The 25,471-nt window shown below is 48.6% G+C and overlaps 1 protein-coding gene across 1 annotated transcript in view; it reads right to left on the reverse strand.

Annotated features, from left to right (window-relative positions):
• Nucleotides 1–1,962: 1,962 nt before the first annotated feature.
• LOC119176287 (T-cell leukemia homeobox protein 2) overlaps nucleotides 1,963–25,471 on the reverse strand; it is a 68,658-nt gene continuing 45,149 nt past the window's right edge. Inside the window, exons 2-3 of the mRNA XM_075876389.1 lie at nucleotides 12,217–12,576; nucleotides 1,963–4,512 (exon numbers count right to left, since the gene is read on the reverse strand). Coding sequence (XP_075732504.1) covers nucleotides 4,236–4,512; nucleotides 12,217–12,576 — 637 coding nt within the window. The 3' untranslated portion in view covers nucleotides 1,963–4,235. The remainder of the gene's footprint in view (nucleotides 4,513–12,216; nucleotides 12,577–25,471) is intronic.

The following is a 25,471-nucleotide window of genomic DNA, read 5'->3' on the forward strand; positions in this document are numbered from 1 at the left end:
TGAAACCAGTTCAAATATGCCAACGCACAGTTTGCTTGCAGCAGTTCACACTGTCAAACTGTTCACACGCATACCTCCCTTTTCTACTGTCAGTATATGCACTAACACATTTCATATATATCAATCCCTGGCTGTCTATCACAGGCGCTTATCCAGTCCGGTCTCCACTAAGAAGTCTGTCAGGAATATGTTTGCCTTTTTCTGAAGATACATCTCAGGGCATGGCCCAAGAAATTTATTTATGTGTTGGGCCGTCTGTCCAAACTTGCTCATTTGTTCCTTGATTTTTCTCTTTCATCCGAGTATTTAACGCAGTCTGAGAGAATATGGCGAACATTTTTTTCTGCATCACCACAATGGCATTCCTGGGAGTTGGATCGAAGAAGCTGTTAGTGTATGCTACTTCCAAGCGGAGTCTGTGGCGCTATGAAAAATTTTCTGTGTGGATCAATCTCATAAAGTACTGATTCCTTTGATTTAGGGCTATCGAACCACTTCTCCATCAAACAATGGTTTGCTCCTTGCGTTATAAAATGTGGAATATCCGCCCCAGACACAGAGATTGCGCAATGCCGTCCTTCATTCAATGCTTTCTTGGCGAGGCTGTCAGCCTCTTCATTTCCCTTTATTCCAATGTGACTAGGTATTTATTGGAATACGATGTTGTGACCCTGCGCTGAGGCATATCCCACAGTTTTTGCTATATATAGGGCTATTTCACCGTTTTTGTAAAGTGATCTCACATTTTTCATTAGCTGAAGGGCAGGTTTGCTATCCGTGCATATCACCCACTTTCGTGGCTCCGAATTCCCGCAGATAAGCTTAACTGCTTCAAAGTAGCCACCAATTCTGTTGTCGTCGATGAAGATTTGTGTGACAATTTGTACATTATCTTTTTCTGAATTTCGGGTATAAAGACTGCACAGGCTGACGCTTCTTCAGTGCATGATCCATGTGTATATGTCTTCGTTTTTTTCATTATGCATTTTATGAAATAGATGAAGTACCATCTGTGCCACTACTGGAGGCGCCATGTCTGCTTTCTTCCGTATGCCATTTATTTCACAGAACGTAGAGAAACGGTAGCGTCCTATGTGGTTTTGAAGGCTTACATCGTTGAAATCCTGGTACTACTGCTTGGACTGATGATACACTATCCTGTAGTCGCGTTGCCGTCCTTTCTGTTGGTGCACCAGATAAACGATGACTTTCATGTTGCTTGAAAATTCTAAATAAGTTTCTAGACGTTTCTTTAGCTCGGAGTACTGCCAAAGGTGGTTGTCGAGCCTCTGCATACACTAAAGCACTGGAAGTTGACCGTGGCAACACCAGACATACCCTCAAACTCCTTACCAATAACAAGTGAAGTCTTCTTTCGGAGGAGGCTGGGAGTCCGGGCCGCAGAGGCAGCGAGTAACGTATCACGGGGCGTATTCACGCAACATGTAGGGCCACTGGCGACTCTGTAGTACCGCCCCATTTAGCCCCGCAGAGATGCCAGAGGATTCGAATGGCTTGATTCACTTTTTGTGCAAGGAACTGGACATGAGGTGACCGTGTTATTCTCCGGTCTGAAATCACACCTAAGAATCTATGAGTTGTTACCATTTGAATAGACTGGTTTTTCAGAATAATCTGGAAATCTCCAGGTCTCTTAAAGTATACGGTAGTATGGCCGTTTTAGCCAGACTCAGTATCATACCTCTTTTTCTTAGAAAGTGATCTATAGAATGAAATCTTTCTCGTAAAGTATGTTGGACATCCAAATACGATGGACCAGACGTCCATACGTCTGCTCATTGGACTTGATGTCCAATGAGCAGACGTATGCTCATTGGACATCAAGGAATACAGCAACAGTGGGTTCCAGGGCTTAACCAACCAACATTCTGCACCATCTTTGTTTGCATGCGTGCACAAACTCGTGGCACCAATAACACTCTAAACGTAGGAAGCAAATGGTCATGTGTACAGAATGAGTTTATTATGATGCAAATATTACTAATATAATACATGACAACGTTCTAGACCTTATGAGAGCCGTGCATAATAGTTTTCTTTCATTGCGGACCTGAATTCCTTCAGAGCAAGTCAACGCCTAGAAAAAAAAGCGTTTCGGGATACCTATGTTATTCAACTCGGTCATTCATATCTGCAAATTATTTAAATGTAACTGTGAATAACCTCTTTCGTGTTCTTGTTGAACATTTCCGACAACATTGATGCAACCTTGTCGCATACATCAGCAGCTCTTTCGTGCCCTGATGCCAAATTATTTCGTTCTCCTATAATCTTTATAATCAATAAAAAAATCATTGCCTATTTTATTAACCAGCTTTTTTCACACTTAATATGGTAGAGCACGGCCTAGAAGAGGGATATAATGTACATAACAGGCTACAGTCGCTTGCGGCGAACCTTTCAACAGTGCATTCTACCAGACTCGTTGGCTTCGTGGGAGCCTCTGTAAACGCTGTCCGAGATAGAGGCAGTCATGGTACGCCCAGACGAGTAAAACAATACCAACAACAAATGACGCGCGACTGTTGCCGCATCACCGAAGCCATTCGGCAATACGCATTGCTGCGCGGCTTGAAATCTTTTAGACGCGGCGAAGCGTTCATCTCCCGACGCCGGAGTCAATATGGTCTGCTCCTTGGGCAGAGAGGTTGATAACAAAAACACGGCTTTTAGGGGGACGCACTCCCGAGCATATCGCTTTTTTTGCTGCTTCGGCGTCACCTATGGCATTTCTTTGGCTCCAACGCGCACGGCAGCGGTTGCCTGTGGTGGCTGGCCGCCGATAAAAATGAAGTTATGGAAGAACAGGCCAAATGCACAAAAAGAAAAAAAATGGCAGGAAAGAGAGTCGGTTGGGGGTTGTTTTCTTTCTTTTCCTTGGGAGGGAAGAGGCCACCATGGTCACGTCCGCAAAAACAAACCGAGAGCCACACAGCGGTACAGGAACAATGATAATGCTGATAAAGAAACAAGAGAACGCTTTACACGTGTTGAGTGCGTGGAAACACGGTCGTCACCACCAGAGAGTCCCATGACGCGGAAGACACTGGTTTCAACTTGCAAGGGGTTTCGCGACGTCGGGTGCTGTATGATTTCGGGCCCGGAGAGTGTTCGTAGAGGACTAGTAAACAGTTCTTTGCACACCTCGCGTCGCTGTCATGGCACTTTCAATGAGTGTGCAGCGCTCACGCCGTCTTTCTATACACAGCTGCTGGCGACGGCCATGCAGGCCCACGGGGAGGTCACGCTATGGGCACTTCACTCATACCTGCACAGAACACGTTTAACCGGCTTCACTCTGCTCGGGTTTCTTTTTCCCATTGTGCACTGCTGTCCTGGCGCGCTATCCTGCTCTCTGTCTTTGCGCTCTGTAGCGCACATAATGCATTTGGAATTGTTTATGTTCCTCATATAACATTTAGTGTAGACGCATCTAAACACTTCACGGGTCCTCGTTGTCAACCACATGATGTTGCTGCTACAATATCAACTTCTACAGGCATGTTTTCGAGCTACAAGGTTGCTGTACTCTTGAGAATGAGGACAATGAAGTCAGAAAAGCTGCATTTATTGGATGAATGCGCGAAAAAAATAACGGCAGCTTTCATTAACTTAAAGCTTGCAATCATATGCACCTGACTCATCAACGTGCTGTATCGAAAAAAATACCTTACATTAAGATATCTATCCTAAACGCCTAATATTTCCTAAGCGATGCAAGTGAGCTGTGGTCTCGATCAAGTGAACGTTCGGAGAAGCTCACGTTAAGCTATTCGCATCGCTAAAGTGCGTCAGTACGGTGAAGTTCCGAGATATGCACATTGTGTGGCCACGTGACACTCGTCCCCACACGTTACTACACAGCTTGCACACACCGAGAGCACATGTACGATCGCGTCCACTGCACGTCTCTATACACGCGCACTGCAATAGCAGCCAGCTGGGTGGGCCGCTTACATGGGGAACCAACGCAGTATTCAGTCCGTCAGTGTGACCAGCACAGCTATGACCTCCCCGCCTTAACGCAGTCGCCGTCACAACGAAGCCTTAGGGCAGTCCACTTGAGAATCCATTGCAAATGCAATCACTGATCCACCATACGATGCGTTCCTGGCTCCACGTGATGCGAACACATTTTTTCCCCCAGAGGCGCGTCGATGTGGCTTCAACGCTTAATGCCCGTAGTCCGAGATCAGAGCTTGGTCGGCGGCCCATCAGCAGAGGGGCGAGGTGAGTGATGGCGGCTGCGCTAGGTACGCGGCAGCCGCCTGACTGCGCTCCGCGGCCGCGCTCGCGTGAAGCGCGTTTGCCGCGGCTGCCTCCGAGGCCCAGGGCTGCAGTGACTGGAGGGCATGAAGCGAGGCGTTGCTCATGCACAACGAGTCCCGGGCGCCCTCGTAGATGGACTTGCTAACCACCTCGGCCTGAAGAGACATCATGAGCCGGTTAGCCGCGTGTCGCTCCGCCTCGCGCTCCTCCGCCGTCTGGCGTCTGCAAAGGGACAAGACATTGTTTCGGGCATCCGGAAGGCCACAACGAGCACACGTCACTGTCTCCCAACTACCAAAATTTGTACGAGTAAGCGTTAGCATATGATAAACACTGGAAGCACAGCATGTCATGGCAGTTTTTGAATAATATCACGCCACCTGGGCACCGTTGTTGCATGCACATATCAAACTCTCTGTGCCTTTGGCGATGCTGTAACCTCGTCTGCATTTCTTCCTCGTTATTTCCTTCCATTTGATATGTCTATATCCTCCCATAAACACAGAGTATAATCAATCGAGAAACTATTTCGCTTCAACATGCGGTGGTTTAACCTTTGTAATCCTTACTATGGGCAAAACTACGCTTGAGAAATGCAGTGCACTATCACTCCGTTCCAACTTCTCCGCTGGACAATAATAAGATTGTCTAAAAACAAGGCTTCTGTTTATACTATTCTTCAATTTGTTAGTTGTATATATTACTGGTACGGCGGTTCGCAGCTCTTTGAGCATACAATAAAACGGACACTCGGGAGAAAACATGGATGAATCACCAAACTTTTTCTATAATAATTTGCGTCTCTGTCAAGTATGAGGCTGTGGGAGGATATTTAATTACTGTAAACAGATTAAGAGCACGCGAATCACGGGTATTTCTACCCCCAAGACGTTGCGGGCATTGTGACGAATGGAAACATATTCGTCATTAAGTGCTCACGGCACTCCTCCCGCAATTTCTCGCTGGCCAGTGCTAAACGAGGCTTTCAGGGACCTTCTGGCAAGCGGCGTAGACAAGGTCATGGCTACGTCACTGGGAGGTGATCTCCAGACGGCATGAGCTTTCAATCTCTCTTAGCTGGTACTGTCATTATTCTCGGTAAATCTGCTTGGGAGGGCGTTTGGTCACGTGGGCAGGTCGTCGCACCCACTCTGGTCGGTCAGCTCGCGAGTCAGACATTCCTGGTCGGCTATATTGTAACGCTACTGTCTCGGCTGGCGCCTCGGTTGCGGCTGCCGTTGGTGCGGCACACCGAAAGTCTCCGTTCTAACGACCGGGACTCCAGCCGCACTCTATACTCCCATGGCAGCTCGCGCGCGCACTCGGCGCTGTGCCCTGCGCAGGCGTCAGACCGGTTTTCTTTTTTAGCGGCGCTGGCTTTGCCCGCCGGAGTCCTCTCCTGTCATGTAGGCAGCGGCAGTCTCGCCTGCCCCTCGCGCGCGGGCGCGCCTCGACATGTGCATTAGGCCGTCGCGAGCGCCGAAAATAAACAAAGAGGGGGCAAAACGCGCATCAGAGTGCTCATTACGAGGCCAGATGGAAGAGAGACCTTCTCGAGGCGTTCTCCGTGTCTTAGATATGTAACGTGTCTTTGTGAGTGCCACACCGATGGAAGAGAGGAAAAAAAAATGCGAGCGCTGCATGCGCGACCGACCGCCTTGGAGTTCGACAGGCGCAGCGAATAAAAAATGAATAAATGAGCCGAGTGGAGAGGGCAAGCGTAAAGACCGTGTGCGTTTGGGACTCAAAAGCAAGCGTCGTTCGTGTCTCGTTATCGCTAAGTGCCGCCATCAGAGTAGAAGGTGGGCGCGCCGAGGAAGTGTGAAGGTCGAGCGAGTTTAGTAAACGCCCGTGGACGGCGGGTCTGTCCGACTTTCTGTGGAACGTGGGTGCCCGAGAAACGCTCGTTTCGATGACACATTCATCGCGAGCGTGAAACAATACCCCCGTCAAATGAACAAGCTGTTTTCTTTTTCTCCCTTCTATACGGTTCCTATCTTGCCACTTTTGAATCATCTGGAGACCCAGCTATAGTATACCACTGCCAAAGCAGTACACTCAGTCACCGCTGTCATATTGGTGCACTTAAGAATGCAAGAAATATGGTTAGATTCAGCGTTCAAGAACCGCACATTTTCTGACGAGCACAGGCGTTCTTCTGTTGTAAAAAATTATAGCATATCCCCGAAGTGAATTGTAATGAGTGGTCGAAGCAGTGGGAGCGTTCAGTGTTATCCTAAATGACCCGTGACATTGACCACTCACGCATGTAAATCAGTGCAAAGCATCGTACCGTCATGGAGTATAGTGCGTACCTTGCATGTGCTGTGCTGCTATAACAGAAAGAGAATGTGTGGTCTGGAACGCGCTTGTTCATCGGCGTCATCATCATAGAGGGGTGACGGTGGATATGGTTCGACCTATATATATATGGCGCTTCGCCCTTAATAACGTTGCTAGTTCAGGAGTTAGAGAATTGGAGCCGAAACCAAAATTATCAAGTTGCAGATAGATGTTTGGTGTGGTGTAAGCTCTACTAATATTTACATACAATCTAGGACAGATTAACGAAGTCATATTAGCGTCCTTATTGCCTTGACTAATGCGCTACCCAAACTCTGCTAAAGTTTTACAAATTTCGGATGCCAACACGGAGGATCGGAAGGCGTCATTGAAACACGAATGATTCAGCTGAGCCTGCCTTTTCACGTTTATTTCGATGTGTCTAGCTTTTATTTTCCCCTGTCTGTGCAGTCTTTCCATTCTTTCGCGTTGTATAATCTACAGCAAGATGCCGACGTGGCGGTTCCCGTGCCATCGTGTCGACTGAATATGGCACAACAACGCATTCTTGAAGCGTTCAAACGACGAGCCCGAATGTACCCGCGCCTGGCGTTTCCGGACGCTTTCCGAGGCCCAGGCCACTTCTGCATAACAGTGAGAGCCAGGCGGAATACAACGTTTGCACAGTTATTCAGCGCTACGGCCACAAGAGAGAGGCAGCGTGCTGCCATAGACTTTGGCAATACAGGGCCTTGACAGACATACTGCGCTTTCAAAAGACAACGGTGTGTACTAAACAACGCCACGGAGAAGAAGAGGGGAGGGTATGAAATAAGAGGCGAAAAAAAGAACAACGTAAGACCCGTGGTGTCGCCCACATAAAGTACTCATTCCCCCGCCAGGAAGCTCACCAGCGCGCGCGTAGCGCACACACTATACACACCACGCGCATACGCTCGCGTAGACAACGATAACGCCCACACCGAGGAAACGGGCGCGCAAACGCAATGCTGTTGAGGCTCGATGAAAAGCAGCAAAGACGAAACGCGCAGACTGCACAAAAGAGACCCCGGCGCGATGGTGGCAGCCGGAGAGCATTCACGTATAGAAATGAGCCGACGGAGCGGCAGCGTCGAGTCAAGCGGTCGACTCTTAAATCGCGAGATTCCATCAACTCGGCCACTCGTTCCACATGAGGCATGCTCGGAGAAGCCGCGTGGGCCCTATGGCGGAGTCCAAAATCCGGGTACTTTTTCCTCAGTTCTTTACGAGGGTGTCAGCGCAGCATCAACGGCCGGGGAGTTGGCGCCGCGGTTTGCGGCCGCCGATAAGGCACCACCAACAGCCACGCGCTCCCGTTTTTATCGGCGGCCATCGCGGCGATTCGCTTTCGGCGCAGCAGCCTTGGCTCTAGACGCGCGGGGCGGTGGCTCCCGGTGTAAGAGCGTTCCGAGAACGCCTCATTGAAGAGCCAGCGGAAAAGACGCTCGCATACGAAGCGCAGATCACGGTGCGCGATGTCGCGGAGGGAGGCAACGTCGTCTCTTCGTTGTCGGCAGAAAATGAATCTGTCGGAAGTTGGTGACTCCGCAAACGATATCGTCGCGCCAAGCCCTCGAGCACGGCGTGAAATATCCTCAGCGGATTTCCCTCAACATTCGCGCTGCGCGACACAGCTGTCACTGTTCGCTTACCTTTTATTTTTTCCCATAGAAGCCCTAGAGCAATTTCGCAGCGAAGCGTCAAGCGAAATATACACAAAACAGAAAGTGTACCGCATTGCTCGAAAAGTGGGTAATATATATGCAGCACTGCACAGTTTGCAGTCTCTTCTATTTGCATGCCACTTTTTATGAATACCTCGACAAATGGCTCAGATGTCCACAATATCATCCACACGGGTATCCTGTCTGAATGAGGACCGTGCAATGTGTTTTACTACGGGTTAGGAGCTTTTTCTTCCAAATCGGATGAGTTAAATAGGCCCCTCCTTACCTTCCTCTCCATGAGCGTATACATTGATGAAATTATTCCGACTCTGCAATCGATATCACAGGACTTTTCTTCACCACGCATCCGCAAGAGAACATTCGATTTCATTTTTTTATTGCGATATAAATTATATGGACTCTCTCAGTTGTTTTTGCCGCCGGCGTCGACGTCACTCACCGTATATGTATATGTACCTATATATATATTTAAACGCCAGAAAGAAAAATATTCGAGAAAAAAAAAACACTCCGGCACGCAGAATCGAACGTGGGACCTACGAATCGTGTTAGCGAGAGGCTTAGCCACAGAACTACATAGAGCACATCCTTCCCATGTTTAAGCAGCAAGCTATTTATATCTCCCACTTATTGCCGTGTGCAGGCATCTCGGTAACTATCGGGTTTGCAGCATTACCAGAAACATGACGCAATGAACGCGCCTCGCCACATCGTCACGACGCGGCGGCGCGCTCTATCATCTCCCGCACGTACTTTGCCCGGCGGAGAAAAGGAGGGTGGACGCTCACTCGCGCACCCTTGTCTCATGATGGGGAGGTTCATACATATTGGTTGGCGTTGGGCTTTCACTAGAACGATTCTGTTGTAGTTACCGGGCGCACAAAGGTCACTGCAATCGTTGCACAGCCTCTGTCTGCGAAAAGGGCGGGCTTTTCAGACACAGCGAACTGACAAGTGAGACGCTTATTCGCGTTTTTCGGTATCTGAGAGTAAGTTTTGTGCGTCATTTGTGCGTGAGAAACGCGGGGCAAGTTTCTATCAGCTTGCCAGAAACAACGGGGCATGTTTCCATCACGTTGCAATTTGTTGCTATCGCGTTCATTGCTTCGCCTTTACGGCAAAAATCTGACTTTTTTTTAATTCTGGAAAGCCTGGGCACCATTGTTGATTATGAGCACTAGTCCATATACATGTACCTAAGCTTCTGTAAGAGCATGAAGATGAATGCAATTTTGTTCAGTGCAGATTTTCTTTGCCAATGTACGTTCTCTGCGAAAAGCCAAAATAGAGAGGGGAAAAACGATATGGACAGTATTTCTCACAACTGTATCATTTAAGAAAACATTTTGTTGGGCGAGTTGGTGTACGATCATAATTTAAAGCACCAAAACAGATACAAACACAAGGGAGGACACTGGACAGAGCGTTTTGTCCCGTGTCAACTCTTGCGTTTGTGTTATTTTCGCACTTCAATTATGAACTATGAATTATGAATCAATTATGAACTGTATCTTTGCACGTTTAATGCACAATAATAACAGACAATATCGAGACAAAGGAACAATTCATCAAGGGGCTAAATATGAGGTCACTACCCGCCACGGTGGTCTAGTGGCTAAGGCACTCGGCTGCTACCCCGCACGTCGCAGGATTGAATCCCGGCTGAGGCAGCCGCATCTTCATTTGAGGCGAAAATGCTTGAGGCCCGTGTGTTCAGATTTAGATGCACGGTGAAGACCCTCAGGTGGTCTCAATTTCCTAAATCCTCTACTACGGCGTCTTTTATAATCATATGGTGCTTTTGAAACGTTAAACCCAAATTATTAAATAGGAAGTTAAAATCATTAAAGTGTATCATCACGCATGGTTTAGTGCACGTACTTAACGACGTTTGCAGCGCTGTCATTGCTATGCTCGCTGCTCCAGCTGCGGATCAATAGAAGGACAGTTCGCTACATCCATGTGCTTAATGGCGGTTCCGTCTTGCGTATTGCCAGCCTTGCTTAACGCGAAGGACTGCAACTATTGTGATGCTGACGACACAGCATGTCACATGTGATATACACAATGAAATTTACATATTTATATTATGAGGCATTCAAGACAACACTGACTCCTGCAACAAGCAGGGTTTTAATGTGGTCACTGACGAATAGACACGTACTTATATTTAACTGTACAAGCACCACCTCTAAGAAAACTCCTAGATCAATAATCTACGCACTCCCGAGATGAGGCAGTCATTATTGATATTCTAAAGGTATGGGCCACATGTGCAGTTATTCCAACTTCACAGCAAACAGTAACTGAATGCCTATTAAAAAGTAAATAATTTACTGCTATAATAACAAAGTCACTCATTGTTACCTTATTGCGCATGCACTGCTTAAAGTACGAACACTAGGGACGAAGGACTAGACGGACACAAGCGCAAACTTTTAACTGGCTTTATTGGACAGACACATGATGCTTTTAATCGCATTTCATGGTTCACAAAAAATGAATCACAAAAACTTTTTATGCAGTACAATTCAAATTACCAGTCATGCCGAGGTAATTCTCGCATAGGCCTATAGTCCTTCATCCCAACTGTTCGTCTTTTAAGCAGTGCGCAATAAGGTAACAACGAATAACTAAACCAACTTGCCCAAGCAAGTGCCCTTATAAGAAAGTCACAGCTGTATCGTATAAAAGAGTGAGCCAAAAAAAGAAAGATGCCCTGCAAATGAAATAAACAATATGAACGAACAACATGAACTTGTGTGACACAAAACAGCAGCACCTGCGAGCTATTGCTTTCAGTATTCAGTTGTATTGATGTAGAGAGAAAAACCTCGTCATCATTGTGGATACGGTTAAGGATAAAGCTCCGTTTAAGGAAATTTCACGCCCGAACAGCAACAGATGGACGCGTCACTATGAGGTACCGCTTTTGGAACTATTCTGTTTTAAGGAAGTCCTGCGACACATCTTCATCATGGTCAGAAAACGCTGCGGTCGGTTGTCGAAGCTATTGACAACGCGCCAGATAGACCTGCAATTTAGCAATTATTCTCGAAGACAGTTACAAAAAGCTCTCTCTTCTCTCGACAAATCACGACATAAACCAATAAGACCGCGCCATACACTGAAAGTTCACGGCCATTGGCTGATTTGAGCGACGCGTGATGCATGGTTACCGCGGCCGCCGCGGGATGCCGCGACGTGCCCGCATGCTCACACTGAAAGTAAGCCGCGTGTTGAAGTAATTTATTGATGATTTATTGATTGATATGTGGTGTATAACGTCCCAAAACCACCATATGATTATGAGAGACGCCGTAGTGGAGGGCTCCGGAAATTTCGACCACCTGGGGTTCTTTAACGTGCACTCAAATCTGAGCACACGGGCCAACACCATTTCCGCCTCCATCGGAAATGCAGCCGCCGCAGCCGGGATTCGAACCCGCAACCTGCGGGTCAGTAGCCGAGTACCTTAGCCTGTAGCCGAGTACCTTAGCTGTTGATAAATAACAGACAAACGGTGGTGTACAGCATGGGACATGAACATGCTATCATATCCAAATTTTGGTTCGAATAAAGTTTCTCCGGTTTGGAAATCGTATACGAAGGGCAATTAGGTGAACGTGGCAGGTGATGCGAATAGAAGAGGAAATAATCGCTGTATTACTCAAGCTCTGTCGCGGACAATGGAAGTGACTGCAGGTGGGAGGACGCGGCGGCGCCGCTGCACCGGAAGCGGCGGCTAGCGTCACGACATAGACGGCGCGCTGACCTGGCCACGTGCGAAACTCGCGCGCCCATGGTCCGAAGTAGAAACGAACCACCGGCTCGCGATGCCGCGTGTACAGGAAACAAGGGAACGCTTTGAAGAGCGCGCGGCGCCAAAGGGCGAGATCTGGGCTGTGCGCACCGGTGCGTGCATTGCTCGTCCATGGGAGCGCTTCTTTTTCGCTGCGGCGGCAGATGAGCCGCGTAGGGGGCGCGAGACACCTTTTCCAAGGCCGCCGGTTGGCTGCCGGCGGAAGGGGCGCCATCGCCAGGGCGATCTGGAGCCGCCGTGGCGCCATGTTTCGCCCCGAGCGGCAAGCGCGGCCATGAATTTATGCAACAGTTGCCCAGCTTGCATACAAGCTCGATTGCGGCCAGAGGCGAGGAGGAAGGCGAGCGTATGCGGGAAAGGCGAAGGAAGGACTGCTCGAAGACAGAGCCGTAATTTGGCTCCCAGGTTTTACACGCCATATACTCTTTGATTGCGTATCCTGACGAGGGGCTGTTTACGAGAAGGCGCGGGGTGGCAGGGGGAAAGAGATAATGATCGCATGTCAGTCGGGGAAACTCGTGTGATTGTCGGCCGCCGCCCTGAGCAACCCGCAGACAAAAAAAACAAGGGGCCTGGTCGCATTGTCGAAATAATTTCGGGTAAACGACAGCTGTAATGGTCACTTAACCTGGCAGTCTTTCTGAGTTGTCCGAGGCGAGACGGTCAGCGCGGCCTCTCGGCGCCATGTGTTCCTCGGAATCGGTCGGCTCGGTGGCCGGTTGATTGATAGATTGAATGCATGTTTTTCTTTCTCTATTTTTTTAAGCGGGCAGCCCCGAGAGCCGCGGACGTGACGCTGTCGCCCGCGAAAGGTGCGGCGGCACCTCGGGTCGACCCGTCAGGCACGGCGCTTCGATCGCGCGCGCCAACGCCCCGGCGGACGTGGCTCGCGCTGCCCGCTTGGTGGTGCTGCACCAACAACTGGCGTCGTCGCTGGCAGTGTGCAGAAAAGGCGGTACGCCTCGTCGAGCTGATAGGGTGTGGGACGAGTCGTTAAGGCAATGACAGAGCCTCAACTGTCAGTCTGAATTCGATCGCAGCGAAAGCGTGACGACAACGCGCCAGCAACAAGGAAGCGATACGATCAATGCGAATTGCTGGTCAGCCACACGCTATACAGCGGCTTAGTTGAGCAAGCGGGAAACTTGCCCGCCTTGTCTCAAGCCTACCAAATCTTGCCCTTTAATATATAGGTTTTTGCACAGCCTCATGTCAATGACCAACTGCTCTTTCTCATGAGAAGTCTTATAGCCAATAGTAAACTGGACTTTAAAACTTCTTATTTACCTTAAAGTACCTTACACTTAAAGAATATGTGCATTTGCCAAAAATTGTTAAGTTTATTTTTGCATTAATATTTACCATTCATCTTCAGTGTGCTTGTATGCACGTAAGGTCACTGCTTTTGTAAGTATTTTGGGATACAAGAGGAGTTTTCAACTGTTAGCTGTTATCCACGAAACAAGAATAGTAGACGCTAGAAAGTTAACTGGCCTAATATATGATGCGTTCGTGCTGCTGGATATAGGAACAAAGAAAAAAAAAGCGTAAAATGAACATTACGACTGCTAACCTATATAAAGCTACGATGTCAGTTCCTGAGCTAACTTGCACGAGTAAATTTCATAAATCTTTCACTTAGTTACTCAGAATCTTTTCTAAAAGAATCCCGCTACATCGGGTTGTATAACTTTTCACTTACAGATCGTCAGGAAATGCGGCGTAGGTTGAAAGAGGGCTGATTTTTCTGAAATAAAAGGAACACGTCTCAGAACGCTTGTTGTGTTCCAGTCTTCACGAGTTAAATGTTCGCTCACATTATAGAATTGACACAATAGTTAGGGGGACACTATTTGGAGAGCAAGTCTTGAAAGTAGTGCTAATCAGGTTCGAAAAATAACAAAAGTTGGTTGACATTGAACTCTAATCATCAATAACTCTAGCGTGAAGCAAAAACCAGAAGCACATAACTGAGCATGAATATGCAAAGAAAACAACGAGGCAAGCAGGCTTCATTTCAGAGATATACGATACGCGGATCAAGCAAGTTGTTGCTCTTTGCACGCGGTGGCTTTGATGTCGGATGCCAGTTGAATAAAGAATGCAGGACATAAATTCGCACACCTACGAAGCTCATAGCTGTTTCAGTCAACATAAACGATACAACTGCGACCCACAGTGTGTTGTATATAGGCGGCATCCTGTTGCGCCTGGCATCGTAAGCACCTGGTCCTGCATGTAGCCACCCCGCAACACAACGTGAACCAGTCTTTTCATTCGTCTTCTCAAAATATGTGTAATATTGCTCCATAAACAACTGAAAAAGAAAACTTCGTGACTATTTCCTAATCAAAAAGAAATTATCTTACGCGACTAATCAATGCGCCGAGAGGAACGTTTTGCGGTATAGAGTAGCCGCGAATCCTTACGACTCTCATTCAAGTTACGTAAAATCACCATTTATTAGGTATTTCGGGACATGAAAATTTCTTAGTGCATTGATATATCTAACGCAGTACCAGCGCGACAACCACGAGTGCCGCTAATATCATGTCCAGAATTGCTGTCCCTTACCAGTCGCGGTTGCGCATGCAATGGTTACAATGCTGGGCTGCCGGGCCCGAAAGACGCGGGTTCTATGTTGGTCGCAGTTGTATTGTTTCGGTAAAGGCCGCGAAATGCTATAAATGCACGTGCACTGTGCAACTGCATTCCACGTTAAAAACGCCCAGGTGGTTGAAAAAATTATTCGAAGCCCTCCGCTATACGGCCACTCTCGTAGCCTCAGACGCTCCAGCCTTCGGAAACCACCATAAACCAATCACAATGATAATTTCACGGCATTGTGTTGTTCCCTTTCGAAGTGTTGCGTTCCGCAGGGCCCAATAATATTGTGTTCAATTCCATTACGTTCCATCTATGTAAAAACTTTTTCAGTAGGTAAACGCTACAAATAACTTCCATTTTGCCTTCCTTGACTTCGTCGAGTTTTGTCTGACGAAGAATCATTCCGACAGAACAGCCACGAAGATCCAGCGCTACGTCTTCTATTCCCTCGTGTTCCTTTGCGTGTAACCTAGATTTGAAGCGCCAATTAAACTATCGGTCAGTTCTTTTGATCTTGAGCTTTCTTCTTTGTGTCATTCATAATCATTCAGTTAATACATTTTGTCGAGATGAAAAGAGCAGTGCCATAAATGTTGCGAGCATTTTGAACTTATCGAAATTGGTCACTTCTTCATCAAGACCGCATGCGTGCACGCGACTTGAGCGCAGTAAGAGGTGAGAAAATGAAGTATCCGGTTCTGCGTGTGTGTACATCCGCGTACGTGCACAAGCCCTCTATACAAAATAAGATGTTTAGCGCGTGTAATGATTGTTTACTGGCTGCGCTTCGCTTGCTTGTAGGTGTTTGTGTGTGTTGTGTGAGAAGGTTCAGGTGCACACCCAGACATTTTCTTTTCTTTCTTTTGTTTATGCACTGGTGTCTAATTGAGTGCCGCGAGCAAATTGTGACCAGCAGATTGATGTTGACGCGATACCGGTCGCATGCTGGGGCAAAAATGAACACACGAATGCCATCCGCGCCGCTATAGCGACGGCACGCGGGCATGTTTTGTCACAGCGCCCAATGGGGCGTGCTGCGGGCTCGAGGCACGTCGTGCGGTCTCTTTTATGCTTGAACACCCGCCTCGCAGAACGCCCAACGCTCCCGGGCTCTTTCGCGAAAATGAAGAGGCCTAGCGCGCAGGCAGACGCGGACAGGGCGTCGTGCCACACGGTGCGCTGAAACGGGATCGTGATTAACGGCGAGCTCCCACGGGAACATTCCGTTTTGTCGTTTGCCCGGGCGTAACTGCGCCGGCGCTGTCCGCCCAACGAGAAAGCGGCCAAGGAGTAAACAGCGCTCCAGCTTCGCCTCCGAACCCCAGATACGAGCCTTTACTTTCGAAATGCGGAGCGCCACACGTGTGTGTGCGTGTGTACCACGCACAAAAGGGATGCCCGCGAGGCTGCCAGCGCGCTCGCTTATTGCTCGGGCTTCGCCAACTCCTGATTACGTTTCAACGCACGCTCGACTCGCGTAATTAATTTGCATTCTGGAACCTCCGAAAACGATAATTAATGCGCTCCATTGCAAAAAAAGGACTGAGAGGGAGCGAGAACGAAGCAGCAGGGCCGAAGACGCAGTGAGGAGGAAATGAGGCTGAGCTCGCGACGAAGCCGCGGCCCACCGGATGCCTCGGGTCGATGGCGCCAATCGATGGCACGCATGCGCCTCGCCGCCCCGCCAGCCTTAATTAACGCCCTAAGTGTCCGCTTAACTTGCTTCTCTGATCTGGGCCGCTCTGGATGCGTTTACAGCTGCGAGCGTTACGCTGTTCACAGCCGCACCTGCAGGCTCTAACTCAATGAAGCCGCGCGCTCCGGCCTGTGGAGCGATGCGAGACGCCCGCAAAGCTTCCCTCGCGGGGAACTCCGCGACACGACGCGTTTTCTCGGCCTGATTAGATGCTGCGTGTCTACGGGGCTCGATGACCGACGAGCGCGCGGTCGGCCCCGTCAGCGTGTGGTGGATGCTTGCGTCAGCGCAATCTCGGGAAATCGCTGAGCGAACACATGCACGCGGTGCAGACTCGCGCGGGGCTATGTTCTGACACCACTATAGGTCAGGAACGTCATTCTGGCACAGTGTGAGCGCCTGTTAGGTACACTACTTCACCGAGGCTCGATGTTTTCCTCAACGCGAGAAATGAGGAGCCGTATTCTCTACGTATGCGTCGTCTCGTGAAGACGCCGTTGTGCAGCTTTCAATCTGAGCCAGAGTCCCAAAGCGATGCCTCGACGTACTGAAGCTGAAAGAGCGCTAGTTGGTACGCACCGCAATCGCTTTACGTGGGTCGTTTTATGATATAACATCTTTTTATTTTTGAAAAACCAGATATATGAGCACAGAAAATAAATACTTTTCGAAAGCATGCAGGGAAGAAATGTGATATAGGTAGTGTTTCTGCTTACGAATAATTGAGTGGATACTGCGTGGACAGTTTTTAGACCACCTACTTTTGGCATTACTATGAGACGTGCATTTACTGCGGAACTGCTGGTGTATTTAGCGAAAGTTGATTCGTGACTAGCGTTGAATTACAGCAGCTATAGTTGCCACAAACGCACACTGCAAATACTCCTCTCGACTGTTCGGACAGCTAGCTCCACTTCTCTCTATCTTTTGTTTTCGTTTTATCTGACATTTTGGTAAGCGTGCAAGCTCCAGGTAAAGGGGCTAGTAAATGACATATTTCTTTTTATGATTCACATAATGTGCAAGTGAGAATACGGGACACGGAAGAAGCTCAATCCAAACCTTCGGAATTGATCCACTGTAACGCAGTTTTCATACCACCGAAGTATCCTTTTGAATGACGACATTTTGATATATTCTTCACGAGAAGGCCATTTGCGTGCTCTACTACTACTACTACCACTACTACTACTACTACTAGTAGAAGTAGTACTAGTAGTAGTAGTAGTAGTAGTAGTAGTGGCAGTAGTAGCAGTAGTTGCTTTCAAAACATCAAAACTTTATTACAAATGGTGAGACGGGGATGAGCGGTTAGTGTTTCGGGATCTCCATGTGCCAAGAAGGTTTGTAGTCGGATGTAAGTAATCATACTGTGTGGATGTACCCTACAGCGTAGACGAGGCATTGTGAGAAACGCAGATATGGTATACCCCGTAGAGTGAATTTGGTGACCTTTACATTTTTGGTGTAGTGATCTTGAGCATTACGTTGGACAGTACAGCCTCTTTTCTAAGATGCTGAAGATGATTGTAAGACTATTGTGACAGATTGCTGAAACAGTCACTTTTCTTTTCCTTCTTTATTTATTTATTTATTTATTTTTTGAGCACATAAGCTTCGAGGCTCCGCACGACATCTTCTATACCCAACACGGAGGTCTCCAAACGCATTTCATGTTGGAAAAGTGTTGAAACTATTTTATGTTTTATTTGGGGAAACGCTACATTGAGCTTTCAAATAAAAAAAAAACGCGCGTTCGTGTTTCTGCTTGCCACTTTCAGTAATTCCGATAATCGTGTCTCGAAAACATCGCTGCGTTTGTACTCTCGAAGAAAGGCAATAATAGGCGCCAATCGACATGAACAGAGGTCTGGGCAACAAAGCAGCAGTGGCTCTTCCCTTCGCTCAGCACATTACGGGTTTTCTTGAGTTGCCCCCTATTCACGAAAACGCGATGCTCTATGAGCTTATGTTACGGCAGAGTTGCCATTTTCCTTGGCGCCGAGGCGGACATTCAAAACCGGTCTTCACACTGACTGACGACCGATAAAAGGGACGTCGACTGAGATTACGGAGCAAGGCAGCGGAGGGAGGGCCAGCGACATGCGTCCGGCATTCGAGTCCTTCTCTTTAAACAAGCTCCATCTGTCCGCGCGGTTTACGAGTAGGTAGCCTTCAACGTTTCACGCAGCAGCTCGGTTGCCCATTGCCACCGGCTCTTCCCTGTTTCTCGGGCCGTGAAGGGGGGGAGAAACAGTGAAGTCTGTAATTCACCCGGAGCGTCGGCGAGTGTATACACCGCGCAGCGCCGACAGGGCGCGCGCGCGGGACGGTCTTGCACGCACGGTGTGGCTCAAAGGGAAACCGCAGTAGTTCGAAAGGAGGCGGATGGGCAGCTCGTCGACCGAACACCACCAGTCCGCCCATTCATACGCTCCACGCGTTTCTCAAGGCTGCCGTAATGAAACGCTTTCTCGACCTATGTCGGCGGGAAAAGCCCCTCGAGCAGGCAGCGAAAGTACCGAGGCAGGTTGTATTCAAATCGGACCAGAAACGGAGTGCACCTTTTGCGACCGAAATGGGTATCATCACTACAGGCAATTCCGTGAACACTGGCCCCCGAAGCGGCCCCCACCCGTGGCCCATTAGCGCGAGCCCTCTCTCTGCCCGAGGATTCTCGGCTCACTGACGGCAGCAACCGTGGCCGCAATGACACAGGCCGGCTTCGAGAGAGAGGCATAGCGGCGTTCGAGAGGGCTGGTGGCATACGGGGCCACGGCGCCGCGACGGGCGCCCCCGCGTCTGCGGTCCAGGCGCCGGGACGTGGGCTAGATTAGAGAGCCGGCCGGTTGCCACTGCAATCAGCGGCGGCCCCCGGTCCCTCCACCACGGCCGCTCCCCTTTATGCAAATGCTCGACGGCGCACTACACACTCGAAGCGCTCTCACTCTTCTTCTTCACGGACGCCTCTCTCGGAGACGGCACGCAACGCGACGGTACCGCATCTGATGCGATGGGAGAGGCCCACAGAGGGTACTGCGCCACCCTGCAGCACAGTTTAAATGTACGCTCTTAACAGGTGCATTAGGTCAGCGGGGATACGATGCCGACTTTCACTCGAGCTGAGCTTCAGCGGCTGTATTTCATGGTATTTGACAAAGATCATCATGATGGAGTCACGTATACCGTCTCGTAATTGTTTGCAAATACCCAATCAGCAGGTTGCTTTTGTGGTCCTCAAATGAAGTGCGGTTGGCAGCACATGGCTTTATTACGCTTTAGTGTATTGGTATATCTGTATGTGTAGCCTCACAGCGACAGTACATTGCTGTTTGATTCAATGAACATGAAAATTATCAACACCAACTAGCTCAATTGTGCGTTCTCTATGCAATGCGATGCTTCTCGCTGTTTTATCCGGAACGGGCATGCACGGCACTCGGCATAGTGCATACGACGAAATTTGGCTAAAAATGTCGCACCTCAGCGACTTCCTCACATTCCACATTTGAAAAGGGCCAGCGCGGCATTACTGACAGTATAGCCTTCAGCTGCTTTTGATACGTGTGTCGACGCTATCGTGCGCTCTCGTCTAGAAACTGCCCACGACACATTTTCCTGCATCCGCAGTTTATACACAGCAGACAGGGACAGGTTTAAGTTTCCTTTACAAAGCGATCAGATAAGAAGCTACGAAGGCGCCCGAGTGCGCGACCAGTGCGTGCGTGTTCCTCCGCTTGCGGTTCCAGGTCGACACTTCACGTGGGCTTATATGCATGCGTAACGACTTCGTGACGAGAAAAGCGAAGGAGACGTTGTGGGGAAACCCTCCCAACGCGGTTTCTTTGTCGTCAGATCGTAAAAAAGAGACGTGCGGAGCAAGGATCGCTGTGCAAATCTTGGGTGAAAATCGCTTCGAGGCGCGGGAACGGAGTAAAATATAACGAAGAACATGCCCGGCAGCCGGCTCTCCGGCGGACGCGCGGTGCATATCCATGTGTCTGCAAGTTGCTCGCGCATCTGTTCGAGTTACAAACGATCCGCGTGCTGATATGGAGAGCACCGTTTGCGGCGCGGCTGCACCCAGAGTCGTGGCCGGCACCGTCCTCGAGCCTCCCACAAACGCTGGCCTGTCCTATTGCTATGGCGGAACACACGCGCGTCTATTGTTCGCCGCGCACCTGGCGCGCTTCTCGCGCGTTGTTTGCGCCTGGACAGCGTTTCGAGAGGGGCGCCCGCGCGAAATCTGGCGGCTTCGTGAGTACGGGGCCGATAAGCGCGCCGCGTCGATGGGGTGGAGTTTCTGGGCGCTCATTAGGGCCCACGCAATCGTGCCTCCCCTCGAAGAGCCTGCAAGTGGCCCGGTTCTTCGGCTCGGCCGGGACTGCCCCAGACGAAGCACCGTCGTCTCGGCAAAGGGGCAGGCCCCCTTGGCACTCGTTTTAATTGGCGCACGAAAACGGCGCTGAGGGGAGGAGACGATGCCTGGCCGGCGACGCGGCCAAGAAAAATAAACGCCGGCTGGTCCCGATTATCCCGAATCGGCCCCGGTCATTGCGATGATTGGTGCCCCCAGCGCCACTTAAAATTCCTCTCAGGTGTTCTGCACCGCGTGTAAACGCGACTTTTCTCAGATGCAACATTCATGGCTGCCGGCAGCTAGTTGGGCGGAGATGCCGGCAGCTGAGGGAAAGAGCTCGTCTCCCCCTCAGCTCAACGCGGTGCTCTGACAAGGCCCCCCCTTTAACGTGCCGCTCGTAAAGTTTCACCGGTTTCGTCTTCACCGTGAGCGCCGGCGCGTTGCACGCGACCTTCTTACTTTTGCTCCCAGGGCTCCCACTGCGACACGCATGTATCAGTGCACGCGATTGCGCGTCGCTCTGTTTGTCTGATAGTAGTGGTCAGATAAAAAGAGCCAGCTGGTGCTGGTGACAGCTATATAGCTCGTAAACGACGGTGTAGCTCAGCCTCGCCTGAAACGATATCCCTATATCCACCCGCAACATAGGGCCTATTTGTCGTGTACTTTACATTGGCTGCGAAATGCGTCAACAGATGCCCTGTGGCCTTACTGATTGTTTTGTTTATTTCATGCAGAATTTAACGAAAGTGCAGCAGACGTAAGAAAAGGAGAGAAGAAAGGAAATGCTGCAATCAGTACCCATAGAATACACATTTCAGTTTCGTATAGAACAGTTTCGCTTCTCTAAGTAGTATGGTGTGCTGAAAAGGAAGCGTTCATTGAGAGCTGACAGTATACTTATTTGAGCAAAAGGTCAGGAAAGGAGACCAGCATCCGATAACTGGAGCTCAAAATTTCGATCAGGTATCAAGCCCACGTTATGGCTATACGCTTCAGTTCCTTCAGTTCATCGGCAACGCTGCGAAGTATGCCAGATAAAATCAAATCAAACTATATTTCGTCCACAAGCTTTTGTGTTGTGTAAATGCCATTTCCGAAGTGCATGAGGCGTGACCTGCGCCTGGAGCCGCCCGAGTCACCCCTCGCACGCTCTCGCACATTTGCGCAATTTACCGCGACCAGAAGGCATGCTTGTTAGTTTTCGCGATTATTTTTTCCGGTGGCGTCAGAGAACGATGCGCCTTTAATCCAGATATATTACAGTCAAGCGCGCTTTAATTTCCGCCGATGTGCACGTTCCAGGCAGCGGTGCCCGCAAGTGGCCCCTCCCGCGCGGCGGCGCAGCGCGCAGACACCCGGCCGGGAGTGGCTAATCACTTTCGTGTATATATGAGCAGTCCTCTCTCTCTGTCTGACTGGCGAAACGTTCTCTGTCCGCGTGCTCTTTAATCGGGCATTAATATTAGCTTTGAATCGGCGCGAGGAGCCCTCGCGTGGAACGAATTAATTATTGATTGCGCGCCGCGAAGAGTGCGCGGGTTTCGGGGCCGCACACGCCCGATCGACCTGCTCGGCGCCGCCTGTGGCGAACGTGAGTCAACTGCAGAGATATGTCGCGGGTCAGGACGTGCCCCTCGAACTCGAGGCCTCTGGTCAGCTCGACCGATCAGCGTTTTCAGTCGGGCTACGTCTGCAGCTCAAAGTGGGGCCCCACAGCTCGGTACAATTGCCGGTGCGCTTCACAGGCAGTCGCATATATTACCTTTCGCAATATCTTCGCGCAATCAGTGGAAGATGTCGTCTTTTAAGATTATAATAAATATGAACTACTTTGCGCGTGATCAGGTTATGTCTTTTCTATTTCTGGTGGCCTGCTGTTGGTTACACATGGTTTCATTAAACCAACGCACTTTAAGGAACAAGAGCACGTCGACAACGTGAAGGGACATAAGAATCTTGTCATATAGGGCGAGTTGCATCCTGTCTCAAACGCTATCTAAGAATTGAGAGACGGCAAGATTCACCAATGGACACGATTACGACACCCTTCTAAAGGACACGATGAAACGAACAAGTGTTCCTTATAAATCCTTATAAATTGGTGGAATGCGTAAGGAATTGAAACGTCGTGAGCGATACAGGACCAGCGAGTGTGTGTTGTGAGTATATATATATATATATATATATATATATATATTGAAATAACTTGAAGATAGCACATAAGAAAAGGATCGTATTTACTAACGTTTCGGCCGTGGCACGGCCTTCGTCAGAGTAAGTAGGTATGATACAATGCAGCCGCTTTTATAGGCTCACGTGATGAACTCTCGGTATTGCAGCTAGGACAATCAAAGTAAAAAATGGTAATCTGTCAGGACCTTGTGTTGACATGACTGACATGTGACGGGTGCATGAATATAAAAGTTTCAAATTTCCTTGCGCATCGACACGTGGGGCACAGTATGGTTGGCAGGACATGTAAAAGAGCTCAGAGGTAAAGAAACCACGGTTGACTAATATACAATTTAATATACACTAAAATATTTTACTAATCTAAGAAGTCGTAATGTTATAGTGCGAGGCAGGTGAGCTTTCCTACGTTTTCATTGATACCTGAACGAATGGTGTTAAATTTGTGGATCAAGAAGGATTCCCTCACTTCCCTATCGTGATTTGTCTTAAAACCGGACTGAATAATCGTGGCCCTAATTTTGTCGAAACCATGGCCAGGCATACTGACGTGCTTCGACAGCGGTAGATTAGGGAGGCTTACGGCATGTGCACGGTGATTATTAAAACGAATTCTGAAACTTGTCTCTGTTTGACCTATGTACTGAGCACCGCAAGTTGAACACTCGAGAAGATAGATGACGTTGATACTATCACACGTGTAGTTCCCATTTATCTTTAAAGAAAAACTGGACGATGTACTTGAAACTGTTTTAGATGTCGTCATGTGCGCGCACACTTTGCAACGTGGTTTGTTGCAGGGATGACAGCCTTCATGATGTGAACACGTGGTTTTAGATGAGGTTAGTAAATCACGAAGGTTCCGCGATCGTCGGTAGACCACGCGTGGTTGTTCTGCAAAGATTCCTTTGAGCCGCTCGCTCTGTATTAAAATGTTAAAATGTTTCTTTAAGATATGGTTCACATTTGGAGCTGAGGCCGCATGTGTCAAAATTAGATTAGTCCGCGAACAATCTTTGGGTCTTTTGTTAGTACTCAGCAGGTCTGAACGGTCAAGCTCTTCTGCACGTTTGATGGCGTCTGTGATTATGCTGGCCGGATAGCTCTGTTTTTCGAGCGCGCTCCGAAGTTGTTCGCAGTGGCGGGAAAATTCGCTGCTATCAGAGCATATTCTTTTAAAACGGACTGCTTGGCTGTAGGGAATACTAGTTTTGTTGTGTTTCACGTGACTACTACTAAAGTGAAGATATTGCTGCCTATCCGTGGGTTTCCTGTAAAGATTAGTTATCAGCTTCCCGTTACGTAGAGTGACCATGACATCAAGGAAGCTTATGTTCACAGGTGAATATGAGTGCGAAAAAAAAATCGCCGGATGAGCGTTGTTAAGATCTGCTATGAAAGAAAGAAGTTGCGATTCACTATGGTGCCAGATTAGGAAAATGTCGTCGATGAACCGCTTATAGTAAAATGGCTTATATTCACAATTTGCAAGAAATTTGTTTTCAAGGAGCCCCATAAATATGTTTGCGTAGTTTGGTCCGATTCTTGTGCCCATAGATGTACCGCTAACTTGAACATAATGTGTCCCATCAAATTCGAAATTGTTAAGTTCAAGAATGAGCTTAAGCAACGTAGCAACGTAGCACTTACTCTGACGAAGGCCGTGCCACGGCCGAAACGTTAGTAAATACGATCCTTTTCTTATGTGCTATCTTCAAGTTATTTCAATATAGAAAATACCCGGACCTGTCGTGCCTTCCCTTCAAGTTCTATATATATATATATATATATACTGTTGGTAAAACATGCACACAGTATGCATCTGGTCTTGCGTACACCTATTAATGGACGTTGGACACATTCCGCAGTGACGGGAGGAATGAAACAGAAAAGCAGAAGGCAAGGAGGCCATCCATAAAATACGCACTGGGAATGCGAAAGGTGATTATGAAGATGAAAATGGAGGGAAGTAATTAGAATAAAAGAATGAGCATTAGCTGCACAACTCGTATTCAATTGAATCAATAAGCAAGCGACGTTCGTACAAGCCGGTCGTTCTCAAGAAGCACGAATGTGCCTTCACTGCTTTGTGGACCGAGGAGTGATGGGGACGGTGTTCTAGCAGCATTTGCCCACAGGGTAATTTTCTGGGCCTTCGAATGGGCACATATAGTTGATACCTCTTATTCTGGTGCAATGTTTCTTTTAAGATGATATTGCCATAACAAATAAGATTATCAAACGATCTCAAAAAAAAAAAAAGATCTTACGCCACCATGCTATTATTTCAGTTTGTGGTGTAGATTGCTTCTTAACGTTGATACTAATATAATCATTCAGGTTTTACATGACAAATCCATGACGTATTTCATGATGCGAGACGCCGTACACAGCGGAGCGCTCCGGAAATTTCGACCATTTTGTGTTTTTCAACATCAGAGCTGTATGGGTGTTGAGTGGGTTCTGACACCTCGCAAAAGTTTTTCACG

Source organism: Rhipicephalus microplus, chromosome X, assembly GCF_043290135.1.
Source record: "Rhipicephalus microplus isolate Deutch F79 chromosome X, USDA_Rmic, whole genome shotgun sequence".
In the NCBI taxonomy this organism is placed as follows: Eukaryota; Metazoa; Arthropoda; class Arachnida; order Ixodida; family Ixodidae; genus Rhipicephalus; species Rhipicephalus microplus.